At 42.2% G+C, this 24143-nt stretch overlaps 1 protein-coding gene across 1 annotated transcript in view; it reads right to left on the reverse strand.

The window, feature by feature from the left end:
- Positions 1–24143, reverse strand: part of LOC119891485 (tetratricopeptide repeat protein 28-like) — a 163281-nt gene that overhangs the window by 55044 nt on the left and 84094 nt on the right. Inside the window, 3 exon segments of the mRNA XM_038703171.1 lie at positions 2587–2717; positions 3993–4265; positions 8805–8952. Of these exon segments, the coding sequence (XP_038559099.1) occupies positions 2587–2717; positions 3993–4265; positions 8805–8952 (552 nt within the window).

Here is a 24143-nt window from a genome sequence, read left to right on the forward strand (position 1 = left end):
AGTTAAACTATTACTTAGTATTAGTTGTGGTATCAGTGTGGTATTAAGCGTTAGCAGACATACGCATAAGGTAAATGTTGCCTAGTGACAAACAACATATCATATTGCCACCTTTAAGTGATAATTCCTTAAATGATAACTCCAGTTTATTATAAATGTGTCTTATTTTGTGAGTTCTGGCCATCATTTCTATAAGTTATGATAACATTGTACTCACCAATGTAACTGCTGAGATGTGAGGACATGGCGGCAATATTACAGTTACGTCCAACAAGGCAAAAAACATGAGTGTTCAAATGCTTGCAAACTGAAAGTGAGTGCACCAGAAATACTGGTTACCTCATCGCACAGTAAAAACATTGCCTGTGCGCACAGATATGGTAAGAGCCATAGGTCAAAGTTGGTCCAGGAAGTCAGTCTGTTAACTCTGATGGATGTTTACAGTGGATAGTTTGGGTAAAAATCCGCCTTTATTTTCACTTCCAGTGATAACACCGCATGCCTAGATGTCAGCTATTAACTTGATGAGTACAATCTCATTATAACAGATAGGAATGAAGGCCAAAACAACAAAAAAAAAAGAGTTGCAATAACCCTTTAAAAGATTTCCCTTTAATCAACACCAGACAAGAGACTAGAGCTGAGTGGTTGGTTACACACACACACACACACACAATCATTTAAATGTGTCAGTTATCATCTTTCAAGCTTTTTACCAACATGATCAAAACCCAAAGCTCAACAGAATCAAAACCCACATCCCACGTCACATCAAAGCCACATGGTCCACCAGGTCCTTTTAGTACATCAAACATCTCACTATGTATATGATTTCATTAAAGTCTCCAGGAAATACTCTAATTAAAGTTGTTTCAATTCACATATGGCACATAGTCCTTTTTCACTGAATATTAGAATCGATACCCCATATTCAGTCTAAATCTCTCTCTTCTTCACACTCCTAGAGTGTAGTCTACACACTGGAAATCCCAGTCAGAAACAACATCCTGTCCCCGGCCTCTAGGAAGTGACCTAAGCTTCAGAAAGGCCAGATAAAACGTCCACATCAGAAACAAAAACAGGCCGGCCATAATGAGCTATCCGCCAGGCTCCAGTGTGTTCTGAGGGAGACCAGGTGGTGTGACACACATATGACTCTGATTAGGGGGCCTTCAGAGGAACAAGAGGAGAGGGGGAGCAGTAGGGTGGGCCATGTAGGTAAGGTCAATCAGGACGTTTTGCATACAGTATGATGCAACTATTAGTCCTGTTCAGTGACCTCTACTGGGACCCAGGACACTCGGGCAATCATGAGGGGTCCATTTGCCATTTGTGTGTAAACATGGGAGTGCAGTTTGGGTATTGTTTTCCTCTAAGAAGCAACATGTGAGCAGCACAGGACTCGGTGGCTCACTACTGAGCACACTGCTAAGTCTATCACTAGGAGCAGACTCAGTACTAGTCTGTACTCTGGATATGGTAGAGGGCATATACACACTTGCACGCATACACAAACAAGTTAAAACATTTAATCAGACATTTGGCCGGCCAATTACTGCTGCAGTCAAACCCTCAGAGCAGACACTAAGGACCTTTCATGTGTCCTCTATGTCTCTCGCTCATCTCTCTCTCTAACCTCATTACACGACAGAGGTTTTTGGCACTGCTGACTGTGGACTCAATCATAGTTCTGCTCTGCACATATCCTCAAACTGTAGGAGGGAGAGATGTCAAAGGGACCTGTGGCCTCATTCGTCAACCGTTTCATCCTGGTGCACTGTGCTGCATTTGACTGGACTGTTTAAATGTCTCCTGATATCAGGGAACACAAACATGCAGGCCTGGTAGAGAGGATAAGGAGTGAAGGGGAAACGGAGACCATTCTTCTCCTCGTGTGACGGGAATTGTGTTGGAACAAGCACCTGTCACCCCCGAACAATGACCACAGAGGTTGGGCAGAGAGAGAGAGAGAGAAATAGGAGACAGAGTGAGGAGAGAAACAGGACACCAAACAGTAAAGAAAAGTCTGTCTTACTCGTTTCCTCCCTCTCCATAATGTTCTTCTTTCCCTACCACTCTTCTTTTCTCTCTCTGCTGCATATTCAAACAACTTAATCTGTGTAAATTACATTCCAAAACAGGCGTATGTTACAAAGCCCCAGACGTACTGCTACATGGACCAGATAAACATCTGCATAATATCTGCATAAATGCTTTGCACTGATAGTAAGGTGAACCAGCTGCTGAGGCTATCAAATTGGCCTTTCCTTCAACTGCCTCACTCTCTCTTCTCCCCCATCACCTTCATCTGTTCTCCGCACCAACTTGACACCCATGTTTTTAAATAGACAAATAGCAGCAGCATCTCTGTGTCCTTCACACTTCTCCTTTAGATACCCTCTAAACAGCCAGAACAGAGGAATGCTGGGCACAGCACAATCCCGCACAGACAGTATGATAAGAGGCTCAGGAAAGAAAGTAACTTTTTAACTTTGATTTATCGTCCTCTGCAATGACATTTACCCTGCTTTATCAACTTCTGACTACTGTGACTGCTTTCAAACCAACCAAGTGTGTGTTTCTTACCTCTCTGTCCTTTAGCTTCATGGCCAGAACCAGCTGGTTGCGATGGTTGGTCAGCGCTTCACGGTAGTTTCCCTTGGAGAAGAATGCTGAGCCCAGATTCCCATGAGCCCGGCATTCCCCTGTTTGGTCACCTGAAGAGGAAAAACCAAAAGGGAAATGAAAAGACCCCACAAAGCATATTTACAGTACAGCCTACATCATTACAAAGCAACAGGTGTTTATTTGACATCATCCCGCCGCCACTGTTGAACAGCGATGTGATGAACCACATCTCTGCCACTGACAAGCCACTGCACCCTTAAAAGGGAAAGTGGCCGTTAAAAGTTCTCCACAGTAGAGCGGCTTCCCTGACAGCTGGTAGTGTTGATCTCAATGCTCCAGAGGGTGAGAGGGGAAAGCCTTATTATTTCTGCTTGACAGAGAGGCCCCACAGACAGGGCCAAAGTAAAGCGTAAGTCTCTGTGCTCCACCTGAGAACCACAGCTCCTTATCTGCAGCTGCTCTGCCCAGTCATGTGTCAAACTGTGTGGGGGTGAGAAGAGTGGAGCCAGTCTGTGCTGCTCTCTTTTTTAATTTTTTCCCCTATCTTACCATCCTGTTTTTTCTTCCCCTCACTGTCTTTCTCTCAAACCTTCTCTCCTCTGCTTTGATTAACACCCACACAGCGTCACCATACTTGCAGTAAGTAATTTTTGAGCAAAGTGGGTCAATTCCTGTCAATGTCTTGCAGACTTAATTTAACTTGAATTTTGGTGCAAGAAATTGTTAAAATGACAAACGTTAGCAGGTATAATGTTTACAATGTTCAAATATTTTGTTTAGAATGTTAGCATGCTAACAATTGCTAATTAGCGCTAAACATACAGTTGAGGCTGATGCAGGTATTTGGTGATAACCCAAAGCATTGGACACATTAGATCAAATTTTGATCTCATGATGGCACTAGCTAAAGTCAGGGGATCACCAAAGACAGTAGGATTCATCCTCTGGGGACTATGAATGATCAATCCAAAGGCGAGATATTTCAGGCTGGACCAAAGTGGTGGACCAACTGATCATTGCCATCACCAGAGCCAAACATATGTGGCAAGAAATTTGTGCAAATGTATTGATCACTGGCTAAAATCAATCGACAACACTGATAATTTAGAAGTCATTAAAGTTATTTTCAAAGCACAAATGCCAAACATTGGCTTGTGCGGATTTGCTACTTTTCTCTGTTTATATCATCGTTTATTGAATATCTTTAGATTTTTGTTGGTTGAACAAAACAAGCAACTTTAAGATGTCACCTTGGGCTCTGGGACAATGTGTTCTGCATATGTCACTTTTAGACTAAACGATTAATCAAACATAACCATTTATCTAATTTATTATTCCTTTTTTTCCCAGTTCAGACCTCTTACCTAAGGTCTTGGCCACCTCCAAGTCCTGCTGCATGTAGCCCGTGCTCTTCTCGGTGTTGCCCAGGGACCAGTGGGCGCTGCTGAGGGCCGAGAAGACGGAGCCGCGTAGCTTGAGGCTGCATGTGCCGATCTTCAAAGCAGCCTCCAGCACCACAACAGAGGCTGTGTGGTGGCTTGCTGTCAGCAGCTCCTGGCCAATCACAGACACCACCACAAAGGGACTTTTGTCCAGCTTCATCTTTTGCAGCTGCTGATAGGTGGGCTCGAGAGAATCTGTGCAGAAAGGACATGAGTAAGACAGAGATTAGAAACAGACTGAAAAATATGCCGAAAACATAACCTTGTGCTGACATGGTGACTGGCAACAATATCTACAACATCTAACAATATATTACAAATATTGTATATCTGTATATGATATCTAATGTTGAAGTTACGTGTTCATCCAACCTGACAAATGCTGAGTGCTGTGAATTCCGATTCTGCTTTGTGGTAGTGGTTGTGTTTTGTCTGCCTGGATAAGCCTGTAGCTTGACTGAGTGACACCTTTCACTAACAATTTGACAATAAGTCAACATATGAGCCGTTTTTTTCCGTTCCCACCACTCTGACTGGGGTAATCTCAAGCAATTTCCAACAATGCTGCATAAAAATGGCACAAGTTTAGACTACTGTGGGCAACTGTCTTTACACACAGCGAAATTATATTTCTGCCTTCTGTTCATGTCAGTCGATATGGTTGTTTGAGAGAATACACAAGCCTATTGTGAGATAGAGTTTAAAGAGTGATGGGGAAACTAATGCAGCTAATGCACGACAGTAGCAGCAGCAGATGAATGCAGAGCAAAGGAGACACACAAGGTGACCTTTGAAGAGACTGAAAATGCACACAATGACATAAATCAATGAAGGGCCGCATGGGATTTGGGATCCACAGCCCCTCCAGATTACAAAGCCCTCTGGCAGACACCAACATCGAACAGAAAGGGGGGCAAGGGAGGCACGCCCAAGTGCGTGTGTGTCTTTGTATCTATTCATATATTTGTGTGTGAATGTATATTTGCATTTATGTATAGGAGTCTATCTGGGGAATGCTTAATTCTCATGGCCCTGTATTTGCAAATATTTTGAGCAGACTTGCAACTAATTAGGTCAAAGTGCTTTACAGAAGACTGCATGGTGTTACTGTGCCTGTACAAACTGGCTATGTGTGGCTGAATGTGTAGTCTACATTTTACCAGCCGGCACAAGCTTTCATAAACTGTTTCTTTCATTTGTTTAGACAAACATTTAGTACACAGTCACAATATCTGAACAAACTCAATAGTTCTTGGAAACACACACAGACACTAATTCACCTAGACACACACACACACACACACACACACACAAACAATATGAGATGCTTCCACAAGCACAAGCACTCAAAAGCATAACTGATGATGCTCTTTCAAGAGCATTGCTTCTGTTCCAGCACTTGGCAGAATGTCGTGCTTACAGAGACAGTGCGTGCATATAATATGCATTCATAGCTTGTAATTGCTTTCAGAGCGACACCGAGAGCTGAGTCATAAATCAAACACTGAGAGTATCCTTTTTTAAAAAGGTGTCATAGCTGCTGCATTCATAAACAGGTAGTTATGGCAAGATCCGAGTGTGTTGTTTCACACACATACACACACGAATACAAAGTCAAACGCTAAAGCTTAAGTGTTTACTGAGCCTTGTATCAAGATATGAGGCGAGAATTACAACCTCTGCCTCATTGACATGCACACAGCTAACACAGAGTCACAACAGAGAGCCATTTGGCCCCCATCTTTCTCCTTCTATTTTGTCTCGTAAGTGAGGCTTTTTTAGCTTGCTTTAGCAGCCAGGGCCACACCTTACTGTAATGACAGTATACTTGTTGGGGGAAATGCATATCTGCAGTGTACCAAAGATTTATTCTGCCTGCCATCTCATGTTAGACGTGCATTCTGTCCTGTATTTGATCTATCATCAGTGGCACTGGAAAAAAATGTGAAATACAGTAAAACCTTTTTTTTTTATGTCAGCTGGGATCAGCTCCAGACAATTACAGAAATATAGAATATAATAATCATTATCCTTTAAGTAATAATAGATGATACTTTATTGATCTCTGTCCAAAAAGTCTCCCCTTTCTTGTTCTCTCCAGAGAGGTCAGATGTCAGGGTAAGTTACACAGCAGCCCCTCTGGTTCTCATAGTGGTAGAGAATAAAAAGCACTTTGCTCAAAGGCTCCTCAGCAGGACAGATGCTAGTGAGCACAGGCTCCAAATCCTCCGGTTAAAGGACAAACCTTTTAATGGCAAATGATCCAGCCTGGGTCAATAACTGCCACACTGTGAAGCCATCTCCTCTATGGTTTATCGGGAGAGATCTTCAAGTGAAAAAAAAAAAACTTTTTATTTAGCATTAGTGGAAAACAATCCAATAATTAACGGCTAATGGACCCTTTGCACTCTGTCTGGCCCCAAGCAGCTGAATGAGAGGCAGAACGGGAGCTGAATGATTAGTAACAATATTACACACACTAAAACACAGCCTCCGTTAGACCAAACTGTGAGAGGCTGATTTCCCACAGCTCGATCAATGATACAGATGGACAGTGGTGATACTGGAGGAAAAATTGCTGCCAGGATTTTCAGAAGTGGCAGATGGGGAGAGACAGATACAGTAAGACGAGGGAGATTGCAGCAGTTTCCATTTGTGGCCTTTCTTGTAGGAAATACAGTATGAGTCACATGAGAGCACAACAGCTGCTTGACTCTGGAATAATGAAAAGAAACCTTCGCAAGGAGTGTGTGTGTCAGTGAGAGAGGCTTGAATTGTAAATGACACACAAAGAAATTGGGGTATTATACATATAATATTAAATTTACTGCGGAAATAAAGCAAGCTTTTATGAATTCACTACACACTGTGTCCTTGAAGACTTATTCCTTGATATTGCTCTCTGAGGTTCATTATTTGTCTTCCTCTATACAAATTTTTTATTTGCTTATTTTGGTATGGATGTCAAAGGATGGATCTCTTTGCTCTGTGGCAAAAAATAAACACAGGGGTGCTTTGGGAGGACTGTCAACATCACAGTGTGTCGAGATGTCTCTGGTAAGATAAATGACTAAGATAAAAGAACATAACACAATCACAGCTAGATACAATCAGCTCTTTCTTGGCAACATGGCAGCAGCATTGAGTTTATACACAGACTGGAATAATGTAGTGTTTACAGAACTGCTATAAGAGATTAAAATGTAATTACAACGGGATTACAGCACTTGAGTGTAATTACAATGTTGTTACAACCCAAAACAAGGAAACCCCTTGTATATAGGTTTATAGTGACGTGACAAGATATATTTGTGGCTTAAGGTGTTGAAGAAATTTTTCTAAAACTTTCTAGGCATTGCTCAACTGCAATTAAATCGGTGGGTGAGGTACTCAACAAGCTGAATCCTGGTATGAGTATGCTAGGAGGCCGATAAATACGCCTGGCATAATCATCATCCTTGAAGGACAGAAAGCAACGTTCGCCTACATTTCACTTATCAGGGGACTTTGGCTGAGTAACACTGATTATCCTCCCTGTTTGCTGGCGTAACATTGATTATCGTCTCCCTGTGCCAGGGGCCCCTCTGAGAGGATCATTGCTCTTAATCCTTTGACCCAGCTACCTCTCTTCAACACACCTTGGATTAGGTCCTCTGCCGGTTGCCTGGCATTGTGGGAAACAGGGTAAACAATTAAGAGATTAAATGGCTTCAGCTAAATGTTGGTCTTCCCCTAGTGAGAGGAGCCATTTTGGTCCATGATGCTTGGATCTGGGCTCGCACCCAAAACCTTTTCATCTTTTGGCTCCAGTAACAGGCTTATATACTCAATGTCGCTTAGATGAGCTCTCCATTCTTTATTCTCTTTGCAATATTTTTTTTCTTCTGTATTTCTACACGAATATTCAGACAAGCACTGTATTTAATCAAAGAAAAAATTATTCCTTACTGAAAAAAGCCATTCAGAGCTGCTGATCTTATTGTACACGTAAATTTTGGACACATTTATTCACAAGTGGAGTTTCCAACACTGAGAGACGATGACAAAGCAAGACTGCAGGATGACTCAGTCTGTGTTGGCAGTCGGTGTCATCCAGATCTGAAGAATTTTAAATCCTCTGCAGTGGTCATCTGAAGTAAAATTGTTGCCAGGTTTGTTTTGAGGCTCATTAGGCTGACCCACACTGATTACTCATGCGCAATCAGGTCAGTGCAGTTGGCTGATACAACAGATAATAATGCATAACAGAAAGAACACATTTTAATAACAATCTTGGCTTGAATATGTTACTTACAAATCCACTCAGCTTTAGGAAAAAGGCTTACACAGGGGCAGACGCAGACAATGGCATTAGTGTTGGATGCTCATTAAGATAACAGGCTATCTGTATGTGTGATCAACCCGACTGACAATAAGATATGCTGAAGCTGCAAGCCTCAGGCCTCAGAGTCCGGAGGTAAGTACTTGACACCAACAGTCAGTCACAAAGACAGAAAGATGGACAGATAGAGAGATGGCCTGAACATCTGCCGAACAGGTAAAAAACTGACAGGTAAAGTCACCCCAACACACTTATTGACTGACAGAGCGTGAGGATTATCTGAGAGACAGGCTTCCAAGCAATTGTAGGACAAAATGTGGAGATGGTGAAGCAGACAGGCAGTGACACACAGATGGAAAATACGGAAATGCTGTCAGCACACAAATATGAACGTATTCAGCAGAACTTCTTACCTCGTAATGGCGATTTCATGGCTGCTTCTACCATGCCCACCAGCAGCTGCAGGCTCTTGGGGTCTTGAGCCAGCCCAGAGGCGAAAGCGGCCAGTGCGTCGGCATGGCGACCAAGGTACTGAAGGGCAACACCCTGTCGGAAGTATGCCTGTAGATGGAGAGAGGTAAGAGACAGAGTCATCAGGGCTCCAGTCTAGGTGCCACAGCATGGGGCTTTATACAAACACATTACCAGACACACTCATTTCACGCCATTTGCATTTTTTCCACATGAGCAGTTTCCTGAACATGGCACCTCTTTCCTTTTTATTCCCATAACAGAGTGATCACTGGGTTTTTTGTACTTGTTAATTGGATTATAAGTTTTACATAAACGCACATGTTACACTCTGGCTGGCTTCCTTCTCAGGAGCAACTATTGTTTTTCTGTCTGTAATATTCTTTTTTCTTTTGTTTGCTGTGGGAGTGAACTGCACACAAGCAGAGCACTGGGATTTCTCTTTGGCTGTGTTAGAAAATAAGTAAAGAGAAAGAAAAAGGAGAACGATTGAGCGCTACTTACTCAAGACGGCCTGACGCTCAATAAAAGAACACCCATAAATACTTCAGATTGTGCATTCCCTTTGTCAGGACGCCATTGTAAAATAATAACACTGGCCGAAGTCTCTTTTTGCCATAATTTTACATCAGATGTGTACTTGTGTCATGTTTCGAATACGTGACAGGCTCTTCAAGCAGACAAATATGAACTGCATCTAAGTCCCATTGTTGTATAGGAGTATAATAATTCAGAACCACTGAGACATAAACTGCACGCAGCTGCTGACATACTGTATCTTTCTGTGAGAGACTACAATGTTTTGGAACATTCTTCAGATTGAAAAACTGAAACAGACGCTGTCTCTGAGATCCAAAGCCCCATCGATAAGTGTGTTTTTTTCGTTTTCAGCATGTCTGTTTGGACTCAGCAGGAAAAAAAGAAGTGTTGTATCCAAGCAAGTTTGTGACTCAGTATGTTTGTGTCTAAGGCCTGATCAGACAATAATCCTAGTGAGTTGTTAAACCTGACTCTGGTCCAGTCTAACAACAGCAGCAAGTAAAAGATGGAACTTGATCCAGCTCATTATTCACGATCCAAACCACTAAATCCCTCCAAGAGAAAGCAAACTGCCTCTTAGAATAGTCATATCTGGGCTTATGTGTCAGAAACGAACAATTATAGTGGCAAAGCATGGGGAAAATGAGGGATAAGCATTGTGTGAGGCAAAGAAGCAACAGAATCTGTCAAAAGTTTAAACTGTCTGTCCTGTTTAGAGTCTTAACCTTTCCTTCTCTGGTGTTTTTGTGTGTTTGTGCTTGTTTGTGGGGCAGCAGCAGTCCAGTAGAGGTGGACATTTTTTCAGGATGACTACTGTGAGGATGATTACTGTGGGATTCCTGTGGGATAGAAGCCAATTCAACTAGCGTCACATGACTGGGACAGGACAGGAAAAAAAGGCTACAGAAAGCGGGTGGGATGGGAATCATATGTCAGTATATATATATATATACACACACACACACACACACACACATATATATATTAGATAAGATTATAAGGAACAGAATTGGATGGTAGTTATTCTTCCGGGATTGGGACAGGACAGGATTTTTTTTTACTCTGTCATGGGAAGTATTTTTGTGGGAGTGGGATGGGACAGGAGTGAAACTCCTGTGTCACCCTCTACAGTCCAGGCTGCAGTCTGCCCACCTCCTTGATGAGTTTGCAGTCACTCCACTCACAGCTTTTAAAAGTGACACAAGGGCTAATTTTCCATTAGCATCTTAGAGGCCTTTTCATTAGTCTTCCTGAGCTTGTCTGTTAGCACTGCTAGGAAGTGAAAAAGGCGGGGAGGATTAGGGAAAATGAGACATGACATCGAATTTATAGAGACCAGTAATTAATTTTGCTTCCGTCCGAGCCCCCCACTGACTACCAATCTCTCTCCAGACCTGCTTCCCCCCTCAACATTTCTATCTCCCTTCGCTTGCATCACAACTCCATTGAAAATGACGAGAACAGAGATTAGATTCAAAGCATTAACCTTTGTTCCAACAGTGTTATTATATGAAGGGGGTGCAGGCCAGGGTATACGCTCAATATTAATTGCATCTAGTGGCGGTGGAGTTTGGGCAGGACGCACTGGCAAGAGTTGAGAGGCCCACAAACGTTTCGCCCAGGGGAACAAAAGACATTTGAAAGCACTTCTCCCTTTGATTAGATTAGGCCTACAATATGACTGCTCACCCAGAGATCTTTCTTTCATTCTCTTAAGCGGTGTGCCCTGACTGAGACGACCAGGGAAATAGAGCAAGGAAAAAGATGAATAAAATAAGGCTTGCTTCAAACAAAAATTGCCATCATCTTTAATCCTTTTATTTTACCCTATCCTGTCCTATATAAGGCTGAAAGACTAGACTGTGCAGAGTGTGCATTAAAATATTGCAAACACAAGCACGAGAATAAATGCATAAACGAAAGAGCCACAGCAAAAATGACAGAATCAATGTGCCGTACAGCTTTATAGAATTTTTTTTCTTCCATTAATCTCCCACTGCCTTCAAAACACATCATGTAGCTGCACAAAGACATACACACATGATATAACCCCAGCCTTTGCATAATACAACAAGTCAATGCAACCAGTGCTGCTCATAAAAGATTCACTTGAATTCAGCAGCATCAAATACTGCATATCACGACAAAGTTGCAGAAATAACACCAACAGGTTGAGTATACTATTGGCACATAGTCTTATGGGAGAGGGGAGAGCAAGATTTTACACCTACACAACATTTTTTAAATTCACGCTTAACAGGATCTTTTCTAAAAACACAGCAGCATCTGCTTAGAGCTACTGCTACAGTGATTAGCACAGCCTCTAGCTCTTAGACAGACAGAGAGAGAATTACAGGAAAAGAGAGGGCTCCACAGATTATCTTTGCCCTGTCAACATACAGTATTACATCTACAACAGAAGTCAGTGCTTAATCTTTCAGCCAAAAAACATCTAAGCAGGATGCATATTAAAGAAGTCAAAGTTCTCACAAAACACAGGCCCTGCCGAACTGTGATGCATCTGTTAGGCATCTTGTACAACATGACATCCACAAACCAAGACTTCGAATGTTTTTTGCCAGAAATTGAATCCAGGGTAAATTATTGAACCTCCCTGCATCTTTGCCTCCCCTATTTATTGCAGCAATATGCTGATGCCACAGAAGAGTGGATCGAGTGGGAAGGTTTGTCGTTGTTACCCGTGGGTAAATTCTGGGAGTGCTAATGCGCATGTGTGTGTCAGTACATTTGTGTTTATGTGTGTGTGTGTGTGTGTGTGTGTGTGTGTGTGTGTGTGTGTGTGTGAGCAAAAGACAGAGAGAGAGAAAGAGAGAGGCTGGAAAACACATACGAATAAGAGAGAGGATAAAAGCTTTTCTTGTTTCTCGAACATTTTAATATTTCATGAATGCTTGTTTGATGTAGTTTTAAATATTCATGTTTTATGCTTAGGAGGAAGAGGGAAATGATGCAAAAAAAGTTATTAACTCTGGTACACCATGCTACACACTGTGGGGAACATTCTTCGCACACATATGCAAAAACAAGCTCATGCACACCGCAGTAACATACGCTGTCTTTCTCTCTATCAAGACACTTACAATGAAACATGGACAATTTTCTTTCAGTGACAACCCTGTTGTTCACAATAAGGTCAGAGCAGCTGAACAGAAAGTTGACACAATTAAGATTGGGAGCGCAAGACCAGCTGCTCCGTTCCTACTAGCAAATTAATGCCTCAGCATATGTCCTTGCGCCCTTCTTAGGCTCCTCTTCAGTACGCTGTAATCCCAGGGGTGTCGTCAGCCCCTGGGATCACATCTGTGTTGGCGCTTGTCTATCCTTGTTCAAGATCTGGGCCTAACAGGCTTAAAAGAAGAATTGTCTGAAAATATTTGTCAACTTGCTGTGGCAAATTTATACCAACCATGACCAACAGGAGTATGATTTGGCATATAGCAAAGTAGATATATTATATGTACACACTCAGGATCCTGCCTAATACAATTGATTGTATTGATTGATCTAGCATCTTAAAATAGCATGAACAAAAACATACTCCCACCGATGTGGAAATCCTTGTTCCCTCAATAGGTCATTGCACATTTCTAAGAGCATGTAGCCTGCATCTAAGTTCATTTTCCCCAGGTTGTATAGGTGTATGTAGTGCTTCCAAGACCAAATGCTTACTAAAAGACTGACAAATCTATTTGTTTACTCTATCCTGAATCTGTAATTTTCAGCAAGAAATCAAATTGCCAAGCTAATTGTAAATGCTTTGTATCAAGGGAAATGGAGCTGGAAACTTGCCCGTGTAGTCAGGTCATTTACAGACAGTTGAAGCTGCCACACATTCAGAGCTGTAAAATTTAAACCAAAATGATTCTTTCTAAACAAACAGTGCAACTCCTCGCCCCCATTGCAGGCAGACTGTCATTGAGCCGACTGCTCTAGCCGTGCTCCAATAGCCCAAGGCCTTGTGCGGCTTACTGTGCCCTGATCGCTGATCAGCAATAATAGAGATGCTCTTAAATGTGGAAATCAATAGAAGCCACGTAAGCTCTGGTTAGACCGTGCCACACCCTTCATTGCTGTTGTGTGTTTACGATACGCCTCTGCAGATGGTTTCTGATCGCCCACAGGGCAGTTGGTGACAATGTGACGACTCTGAACAGAACCCCTGCTGGCGACATAATGGAACCCAAATCAGACCATCAAATAGGGACAGCAGGCTACAAATACACTGCACACACACACACACATAAAAATATAAACTGAAGAAAAATACATCAATAGCTCCTCAAGAAAACCACCCATGTGTCTCCAACAAACACGTATTACTTGAAATCAGCTTTCCACACAGGCCTGGATGCTGGGATCAGATTAACACTAATGGTGTGACATGGACAAAGGGATTGCTGCCTTTCATCCTTCTGTTTCTTGGCTCTTTAACTATAGGTGTCGTTGCCTAGTTTCCAATGTGACCCAGAAATGTCATGTGTCGACCAGGGTTTCAGACATGTGCCTCCACCATCCCTTGCAAATTTCTGCACTTTCAAGGTGACACAGTCGATTCGCAGGGTACACAAAATGTCAGCTGCTTAATTTAATATCCAGGGATAACTGTCGGCCATGACAAATTAGCTGGGAGAACAGCTAAACAAGTGAAATGGAATGATTGCTGCTTTGAGCCTGCCCTTCAACTTGACAAGCTAAAAGCCACAGTACAGCACAATGGAGTCCTATACTTTATTTAATTAAATCCTTCTGAAATAAAGTCTGTGAGTTTCCACCCATCTTCTTGCATTTCCCTGCAGGTACAGTTTACTTTCCCTCAGGACTATAAAGGTCTGAGGTCGGTCCTCACAGAGGTGGTTGTGGGGGCATTACACCCACCGCCTCGGGCAAAACATAAACCTCTGGCCCCTGGGGTCACTGGGATAGAATCATGACACAGCTGCCTGTCCATTACCATCTCCCCAATCTAATAAGACCAAACCTTAAACCAGCAACCACCCCTGACCTACATCGATCAAGTGTGTGTTTATCTGTGTGTATATGTTGTATTGGTGAGAAAAAACTGTGGCAGTCTCATTTTTCCTCACACTGAGTGAAAGACATATGAATTAATCCAGCTAATCGATGCCGTGTTGCTTTTTGTTTTGTTCTATATGCTGACTTGGCGGGCTTTTGTAGAACAACCCTGGTCAAGTCTACAGTGAAATTATGTTAACAACATAAGCCACATCAAAAGGTGCATGTTAAGCACTTATGCAAGTCAAATTGAGCCACCTTACAATCTGCATGTAGGTAGACGTAGTAAAATATTTATGATCAATTGACGTATCCCTCCCTAAGGGCGTTGCAGACTCTGGTGATTGCTGTTCCATCCAAAGCCCTTAATTAGCCCATTAGATTAGATGGCTTTAATGAGAGCAAATTAAACTGATCATTCTTTGTGGAGCCGGGTATTAAAGGGTAAATGTTTCATTATTCAGTGAATGGCATTAAGACCCAGGTAAAATCCATGTTGCCTGGTAGAGACTTCAACGTGAGAGATATTCTCGTACTCTCTCACGGCTGCAAGGAATCGATTAGCCCGGTTCACATCAAACTGACGGCCAGCGCAGGACTTCAGATTGGAAAAGGTCATCGTCAGATATGTGGAATCAATGCTGAGCTCTCGGTATTCACTGTGTCTCACATTATCTAGCTGGGGGATGGTTTAATGTTTTCTAAAAACAATTACCAAAAGACAAAGAGAACCTTCAATAAAGGAGGTCAGGGCTTGTGATCTGGGAAGTGTCATATGGAGCACATCCATTGTTACAGTCAAAGTGAAACAGAAGGGGGAAACTGATATTGCTCATTTATCACAAACAGATGGAACAGCCCAATAGTGGCAAGTTGGGAAGTCATGCAGTGACATGCTGTCACAATACACTATTTGGTAGAGAGAATTCAATTTTCTTTCCGTTACGTGCATGTCCACCATAGCTGCTGGTTTTCACAAAGGAAACAGACCAATTGAAAGACAAAGCAGCAGATAAAATGTCAGTATGTCTATAACTCATTCCAAGCATGTTAATTCCAATGTTAGAAACACTAAGTCACACTCCTCTGATTTATAGCCTGATTTGTTACATGGATGCAGCTAGCATACTTGCATTCTTATTAGCATCTTAAGAGTCTTAAGATGTGAGGCTGAGAGGGTCAGGGTGCTAAACAGATTTCCGTGCCCTTCTCAACTAGATCCTTGGCTCTGCTCTGCCCGAGCATTGCACACGAACCCCACAGCCACAGGGGCTGACTCTCAATTAAAGTAGGCATTAATTACTTAAAGCAGCTTTAATCAATCAAGGCCAGATGGTGAACCTGAAAAGGAGAGCAAACTCTAGGCTGCAGAAGTGCCTTCCACCCCGACTAGACTAGAGGTGGCCAAAAAAGGCTTTATTACAAAATACCCAAAAGGCTTACATTTTCTAGTATAGTAATTGCAACCAAAAAGGGCTATCAAGCAAGGAGCTCCGCTGAATCTTTTAGGTGTTGATTGTCACAACTGAACTTCTTACCAATCATTGAAACACCTAATTTAATTTAGAAGTGCGACAAGAAGGTCACCGTAGAACTAAAACTAAATTTTTTCTAATATAAATAGGAGGTACTGATTATACAAAGCCAATGCCAACTGAATAAGCAGCCCTGACCATATGTGTCCCTACAGTGCAGAAAAGGCTGCATGGCCCTGGTGCTGTACTCTGCTGGCCTGAGGCACCACATCCTCAGTCTTCATTTGTACTGCCTTAATTGGCTTTGACAGTGAACTCAAGCATGGCTGAAAAATACCCTCCTCTTGGTAAACACTGGCTGAGAGACACATGTTCTCAACATGGGAAACCAGGCATCTCCATTAACCATTAGAGTGGGTAGCTATGTCCCACTGACCCTCTCTCAACACTCAGAGCTTCACATCTCAAATGTTGCTGCCATCTCAACTGTAGTATTGAATTTCTAGAGGGAGACAAAAGGCTGATGTAATAGAAAATGCAATATTCCATTCACAAACAATTTAGCCTGTGCAAATTGAAAGCTGCTCAAACTGGCAAGCATCATAATATTTTCTGAGGAGTGAGAAATCAGCAGCCAAGTAAAAGAAATATTTCTGAGCCGGAGGTGTTTTATGGAGTTGGTTATCATTGCTTACTGAGTTTGGAGATCCCAAAGAGAGTCAAAGTTCACCAAGTCATTACCCCCTCACACTGTCACACACTAGGCACAGCACCTTGTCAGTGTCAGCACTTGTGTTAGGTTCATTAGGTTGCTCTGACCATAGTGGGAAGTTCTTCATCAAACAAGAGTCAGCAGAACAGGCTGCCTGACAGTGTGGCTTCTCCAGAGCGGCCCTGCAACACTTCAAAAGACTCACAGCCAGCCTTTATGGAGAATTCTAATGAAAAGCATGGCATGAGCCTCACTGCTTTTGACTCTGCTAGTAAGGAGTCATACATGATTGAGTAAAGGCGAGCTGAATCACAGATAAGGCGCTGAGAGGCTGAGAGGACTGGAAAAAGAAGAAGACAGGGTAAAGAAAAAACAATAGTGATGTAGCCCTAAGGGTTAGACATACTTAAAACAAGGATGAGGTGGAAAGAGAGGAAGAGGGCAAAAGAGAGAGATAAAGGTTAGCACATGAAGGAGATACAGATATGCCTCTTGTTATTCCAGTGTATTGTACATGTCTACTGCCATCCAGGCTATTGGAGCTCTTTATTAAGTATGACTTGTATCTCCCAGTGCAGCAGTAGCATCAGTATACTCGGCTGGTGTGGCTGCAGAGCCACTGCTTTGCCATGCTTGTGCACACGGAGATCTCCCCAGCGATTACCAGATAAATGCACTTTAATTCACAACACATGCGGCTGGGGTTTATTTATAGACTCGCTAATTCCCCCTCGGCCACACTGCAATATAAACTCAATGCTGCACCAATTTGAGTGTGTGATGAGCCCCACACGGACAGACTCTTCTACTTATCATATATATGACATGCTCCAGCACATTGCTGGGCCAGGAAAAATTTCAGAAGCTGGAAACAAGTAAGAATGTTGGTGGACCAGTGTGGATTTTTCATTATTAATGAGGAGAATCGTTTTCAGGGTTGCTTTCCTATTGAGAATTATCAGTTAATCCCAGATGTAGTTGATCTGAACAGCACTACAATATTCACGGGTCGATGTCGATGATGTCACACCCACAGAGGCAAAAAAAACAAAAAACATGCACAGTACGGCACATTTTACCAAGCACAATGCTGCTAATGCATATTTTAACAACAAGTACTCACTATTTTAGAAATCCTGACAGTCAACTCCCATAATATGGCTAATTGGCAGAGTTCTACCGAAAGGAGGTGTCTGTCTCTGATAACATTGAGTGGTCCTGTAACACATCTGCACAGTCTGTGTTAGCTCATTAAACTGCAAGTTCCCCCAGCGTTCTTTGGCCATCACCATGCATCATTAATTGTGTCCGCCTGCTAATCACGTTAGTTGCATTTCCCTGGCTTTGATATCTATCTCTGCGCATGCTGCGTGACTCCATGGCCTGTCCGGTAAGAAGATGAAATGAACAGGTTTCCGTACCACCTGTGGACACTTGATTCATAAAAAAAGTAAATCCATTAATTGAAACTCCTCTGGCAACTGATCTCAACATAAAAGTAATCCACCGCCAGAAAACACATACAAACACACACACACACACACACACACACACACACACACACAGCAAGCCAAATAAAAATACTTGCTCAGAGCTATGAGTCATGTAGGTGCCAACAATCAATGGGGCTCACCGCACCCAGCTGGCTGTAGTAGCAGAATGTATTAATTTTCTCATTTAGAAACAAATATATACTACAAATAGATTAATGGTGTTTGATCAGGTTGGCAGAGCGATGCCAATTAGTATGCATGGATGGTATAAGGAATGATGCTTGATTTTTGTATGTGTTGTTCTAAAAGCATATGGCAGCTACTTTAAATGAGATGACATGATTACCCATCTCACAGCTATATTCAAATGCACTATAGCTCCCAGGGATGGGGTTGGAAAAAATCATTTCAAGGAAAAAAGGTGGAGATACAGAGGAAGAGGGAAAAAGGAAGAAGAGGACAGTGGAGTCATGGCAGCCAGGAGAGCAGGCACACAAGCGTAGAAAATTGAGGCTATGGTTAGCTTAGGACCACAGAGAGGTGAAAGTGGCCCTCATTTCATACTACACAGAGTTTGGCAATTACTGGTGACAGCGCCTTGCACCAAGACGGGAAAAAGATTGATCCGGACAAGCAATACCCTGTTTGCTTTGTTAAAAGTAATTAATCACTGTGGCCACAGAGGAATGGTGCCTTGAGTGCTACGCAGTTCTGCTGAGTGCGTTGGCGTGTCACGCGTGTCCCAACATACATTGTCTGTGCACATGTCCGAAATGGCTGAAGTGAGAGAAAAGGATAGATTGGTAAGGTTAGATAGGTTGGCAAGGAGAGGAAAAACAGGAAGATGGAGGAAAAGGGAAAATAAGGGAAGGAAGAAACGTGCACACTGCACCTATTTATTCACATGCATGCACTCAAGAGGGCCAGTAGTGCAATCCATCATAAGAGTCCTATCCACACCCACTGAGCAGAGAACTACAGTAAAGGGGAACTGTGGATAAAGGAGGTAGAAATGAGGGAAATATGGAAGAATTTTCCTTCTTTCACCTTCACTTTGCTCTGAAGGAAATGAAGGAGTTACATCTTCTGCTGCAGGTAACATAGTAACTTAATATGAGAAAAACAACAATTACCATGTTTCATGATGACCATTCTCTCCCTCTCTCTAAATCACTTATTTTCTCTTTGAAGAGTATTTTAGCAACATCATTAAAACCAGTTTCTCATTCCTCCTATTTTAATTGCTCATACAAAGATTTTTTAATTGAAAAAGGAATCTAAAAGTGGTCTTGTTTTTAATCGCATTAAGCACACCTACTTGTGATTACAGTGATTCTAGATATCCTGTGTGTACTCACTGTTAATACCTCCTGCAGTCCCTTGTTACCTTTCTGCTCCTGGAAAGTTATCTATAGCTGTAAGACCTAACAGGACATACAGTAATTATGGTTACTTTAATTGTGGAGATTGTTGTGCTTGTTGCAAATATTAAAAGCTAAGAGAAAAAGCTCAAACTGAAAACATGCTTTGTATACTGTAAATCCCAATAGATCACACACACACACACACACACACACACACACACACACACACACTGCCCTGAAGCTCTCAGTGCTGTGAACTACTCTCCCTCCTCCCCACCCTCCACACTGCAGTGATAACAGCAGCAGGAGCCCAGAGACACAGAGACACAACCATGATCAATAAAAGTACACACACACACACTCGCACAGGAGTCCAGTGATCCCGCTGTAGCTGGGGGTCTTAGGGGAATGGGCGTCACTGGGTGATGGGAAAATTGGATGTGAAATCGTGAGTGGAGTAGAGAATAAAAGACAGAGAGGTAGGCCATGAGACTGCTATGGGTGTTCTCTAGTGTCATATTTCCATCCCTAAGCTAGAGAGTTAGAAGGGCAGCAGCTGCAGCAGAGAAATGGCCATGTGTTGAGAAAGCGCTCATTGACGTGTTGGCTGTGCAGCCGCAGGCCTGGACACTAATAGACACAGAAGCCAGGGACGCTTCTATGTCAGTGCTTCAGCTGAGCGGCATACTAAATTCTACTCTCGTGCTAATGATTACCCCGAGCAAGGTGCAGGGCCGCAACACCACTCTGCAAATGAACAGCAGCAAATCTGCAAATTCAAATTAGCACATTGTCCGGACCTGCCGGTCTACATTCACAGCTCTGTGGTGCAATACCTAGAGGACACAGTTAGACTTTTAAGAGGAATGATTTTCTAGCTAAAGCTAAATACTAAAGGCTTTGTATCTCCCCACACTGCACATCACACCTCTCTGTATTAGTGCAACAGTTTGCCTGAGCACAAACCAGTAAGGTTGTGGGTTTTAGGAATAGATGTGGCATCAGGCTACCCAGGAAGTGATGACCCCAGTCGATGTAGCCAGCCCCACCGCCATCATTTACTGAGCCAGTAGCCCCTGTTTGAGACCGTGCCATAACTTAAACACACACCCTTTGGACCATTTATGGAGGACTCACTCTCATAACTTATCATTAGATGGCACTATGTATGAGTGATGTCCTATTACTAAACTACAATACAGATATTGAAGCATATTAAATCATGCTTACTGAGGTAATTATAAAAGATGAGTAGAGCTTCCAATGCTATCGCGTCAGTTTTGTTTAATACTGTGTTAGCCTGCAGTTTTTAAGTCAGTCTTTACAAGTCAGCACACAACACCAGCACACAGTTTCATTTTTGCCTTATATTCTCTTTTCTGCAAAATATGTTACTGCTCTATGTGCTGAAAAATATGTTACACCATATTTGCTAACTATTTCCAAACACTATCCTCCCTGCATCATTTATCATGTTGTGGCATTAAGATAACATCCTGCACTAAGCCATCTTCTAGTGGTACTCTATGAATAAACTTCCTTATATCAACCAGTGATGGCTCATTATGCTGGCCTATCATGCTGGGCCTCTTTTAAAGTGTTTTCTCTCTTGGGTAAAAACAACCATGTGCTACTACACTTTTTCAGTGCTGCTGGATTAAGCATCCTGTTTTAAACATTTTTGTGCTGCTTTTTCCCCCTAGAGCCTGTGGAGATGAAGAGAGCTTTAGAGTGTTCAGAGAGAATTTCATTCAACCTGTACTCCCCCAAGGGAGTTTCCTTTCCTCTGTCAGGGGTCTGAAAGCTAAACAACCCTGAGGAGAGGGCCAGGGAACCACTCATCTACTGTACAAACATAGTAAGTGCAGACATGGAGCAGCAGACTGTTTACCAGTCTAAGCAGATGGATCACTCCTGATCACTCTCAGAGAGGCCACATGAAGGTATATTCATATACAGTAATAATTACAGCATATAGATACTGGAGTCATACAGATGAAAAAATAAATATACGTAAGCTTGGGACCACAGGTTGACTGTGACAGATAGCTGCTTGGATAAGCATTACTTTGAGGTTTTATGTTGTTTTTTTACTCAGTGAAAATGACAACCAATACTTCAAGCATGGGTAAAATAAGACAAACATTCATAAATCTGGCCGTTGCCATAAAGCAATGGTAAAACAAAATCTGCCTAATTGAAACTTCACATCTGCTGAAATCCTCTCCATCCAATACAAAAACACACAGACGTAAACAAACAAAATGTGATAGTACAGAACATCCTATGTAACTTACGTGAACATCTTCAAGTGTGCGCATGTTTCTGCACGTGTGTGTGCTCCCCTTCTATCACAGAGTCACATTATTAAACCTGTTGCCTGGAGAGACCAGACCAATTACTCACTCCCTCACAACAATTTTTGGACTTTGGGCCAAATTCGATGTACTGCTCCAAATGTCACACACCTTGGCTGGCAATTAAACAACCCTCTCTCTCAGTGTCTGTTTTAATGGGCTTCCTCTACAAATGTAAAAGCTGCTAGGCATTTTCATATCAATTTACAAAAAAGGGTATTGTGTTTTTATGGAGCATAATTAATATTATTTGCAGACATTTGCGCAACATCATTGCTTGTATTGTATAAATTATGAAAACATTCACAAGGTGGTGGCAGGCCATTACATTTTCTACTTGATTGGTATTTGCATGCTACAACACTTTTTGTAGCTACAAGAAGTGATTGGCCTGAAGTGAAGAAGTGTCCTGCATCTTTAGTAACTAATTAATACTCTCCAGTAAAGTCTGCAAGTTGCATTTTCATGTTTAACCTTTTAAATTTTTTTTTATTAAAGCCATTTCAAAATATGACTAAACATTTTACAACACTTTCTTTGAGGAAAAACATTCTGTAGCTTACCAAACACCAAACACAGAAGCAGCCATGCACGGCGCCATCTTGGATCATTACACATTTTCAGTGGGTTAGAAACATTAGGTGATAATTACCTACAACAAATCAAAACACAAGGTCAGAGGGCAACCACACGTAATGCATACACCAGCCAGGTCAGAGTTTGACACCACTCTCCTGTCAATGCTCATTCAGTGAGACCGAGTCACAGCAACTGTTCGCTATCTATTCTCTTCACTATGCAATGTGTAAAGTCCAATTAATAGACCAGTATCTAAGCATGCATGTCACAGCTGCCTTACCCCTCCTTCTTCCTGGGCACAGCTACAACGGGTGCTCAGTGTTTATGTCACCTCTTAATTGCATTTTTCCCCCATGGTAGAGGTATGGCTTTGTGTAGACGCCCCAAGGAAGAAAAAGAAGGTCACGCTGCCAATTTAGAGCTGGCAGGTCGAGAGTAGCGGCAGCACTTAGTTTCGCTTGAGAAGAGAATGGAGGGATGCTGCTCATCTATGGAAACCAGGACAAACAAAAGAGATAAGTGAAGGGGAAAGGAAGACAAATCCCCTATCTCTCTTTGCTGTCTTGAGGCTCTGGGAGAGTGACACCGGGCTTACAGAGAAGTCCCATGTCTCACAGCTACCTGTGATTGAAAAGGGACAACACAGAACAGGAGGGAAGGGTTTTCTGAAGGACATTTTAATGTCCTGCACCACTGAGAATTTGCAAAGCAAATACACAAGAACATCTCTGATTTCCATTTACACAAAATGTCACAGACGACTGCTCATGTTGCTCCACATATGAGCACTATTAAGTGAAAACACTGAATTACTACCCATAAAGCAAATGAACTGTCAAAGCTCTGACTTTTCCATTCATTTAAATTAAAGAATTCAAAGGCAGTGTTGATATTAACAGAAAAGTGAGGTGTCAAATGACAGTTGGTACTTTACACTTAATCATAAGCTTTTATTCCATGGTCACTGACATAACTGTGAGTTAATAAAACACAACTGAGGAAGACCTTGACTTTAATCAGACTTTCCAAGTCACTTAAAGAACAAACACTGAAGCTGAAGTAAATAATAAACACACCTGATGATAAAATGTCATGTAGCCCTGAGGCATTTTGATCTGCCCCTGGTGATTAATGGATTTCAGTGATGTGCTCCTGTTCAATATGGTCACGCTCTGTAACTTTAAATATATTGTTTGCAGAGTAAATAAACCCCCCAAAGATGTCAAAGTCAGAAAGGGGGTGTTAAACTAAAATAAGGAATTAAGTTTATGAAACCAGGGCACTGCCCCTAATTGTTAAAAGGGAAGAAAGTACTACAGTAATAAAGGATTCCACTGCAAGCGCAAGAAATACAGTGCTTACACTAAATAACAAATGGCCTTTTAGCAAAGTTAAGAAATGTGTGTCCCAGTTGCATTCTCTGACTTGAACAGATATGGTTTGACAAAGAGCCAGTGAACCCTGGACTTTTCATTTCTGTCCATGTATGAATAATTTCCATTAAACCATCTCAATGTGGCAGAAGTGGAGGTGAGGGAGAGGGGAGGAAAGAGAGAGAGAGGGTGAGAAAGAATGAAAAGATAAGGGGCAAAGGTAGTTAAGAGGCAGCTGGTTTAGGACCGCATACACACAAAAGAGAGGATAAGATTAGGGCCAACAGTATATCTTTCACCACTGCACTCTGTTTGAGCCCAGCTGAAAGTAGTGCCTAAAAAAAACCTATGAAA

This window comes from Micropterus salmoides, unplaced genomic scaffold (assembly GCF_014851395.1).
Source record: "Micropterus salmoides isolate LMB-PRFRI ecotype aquatic unplaced genomic scaffold, ASM1485139v1 Ms_hic_scaffold_7, whole genome shotgun sequence".
Lineage (NCBI taxonomy): Eukaryota > Metazoa > Chordata > Actinopteri > Centrarchiformes > Centrarchidae > Micropterus > Micropterus salmoides.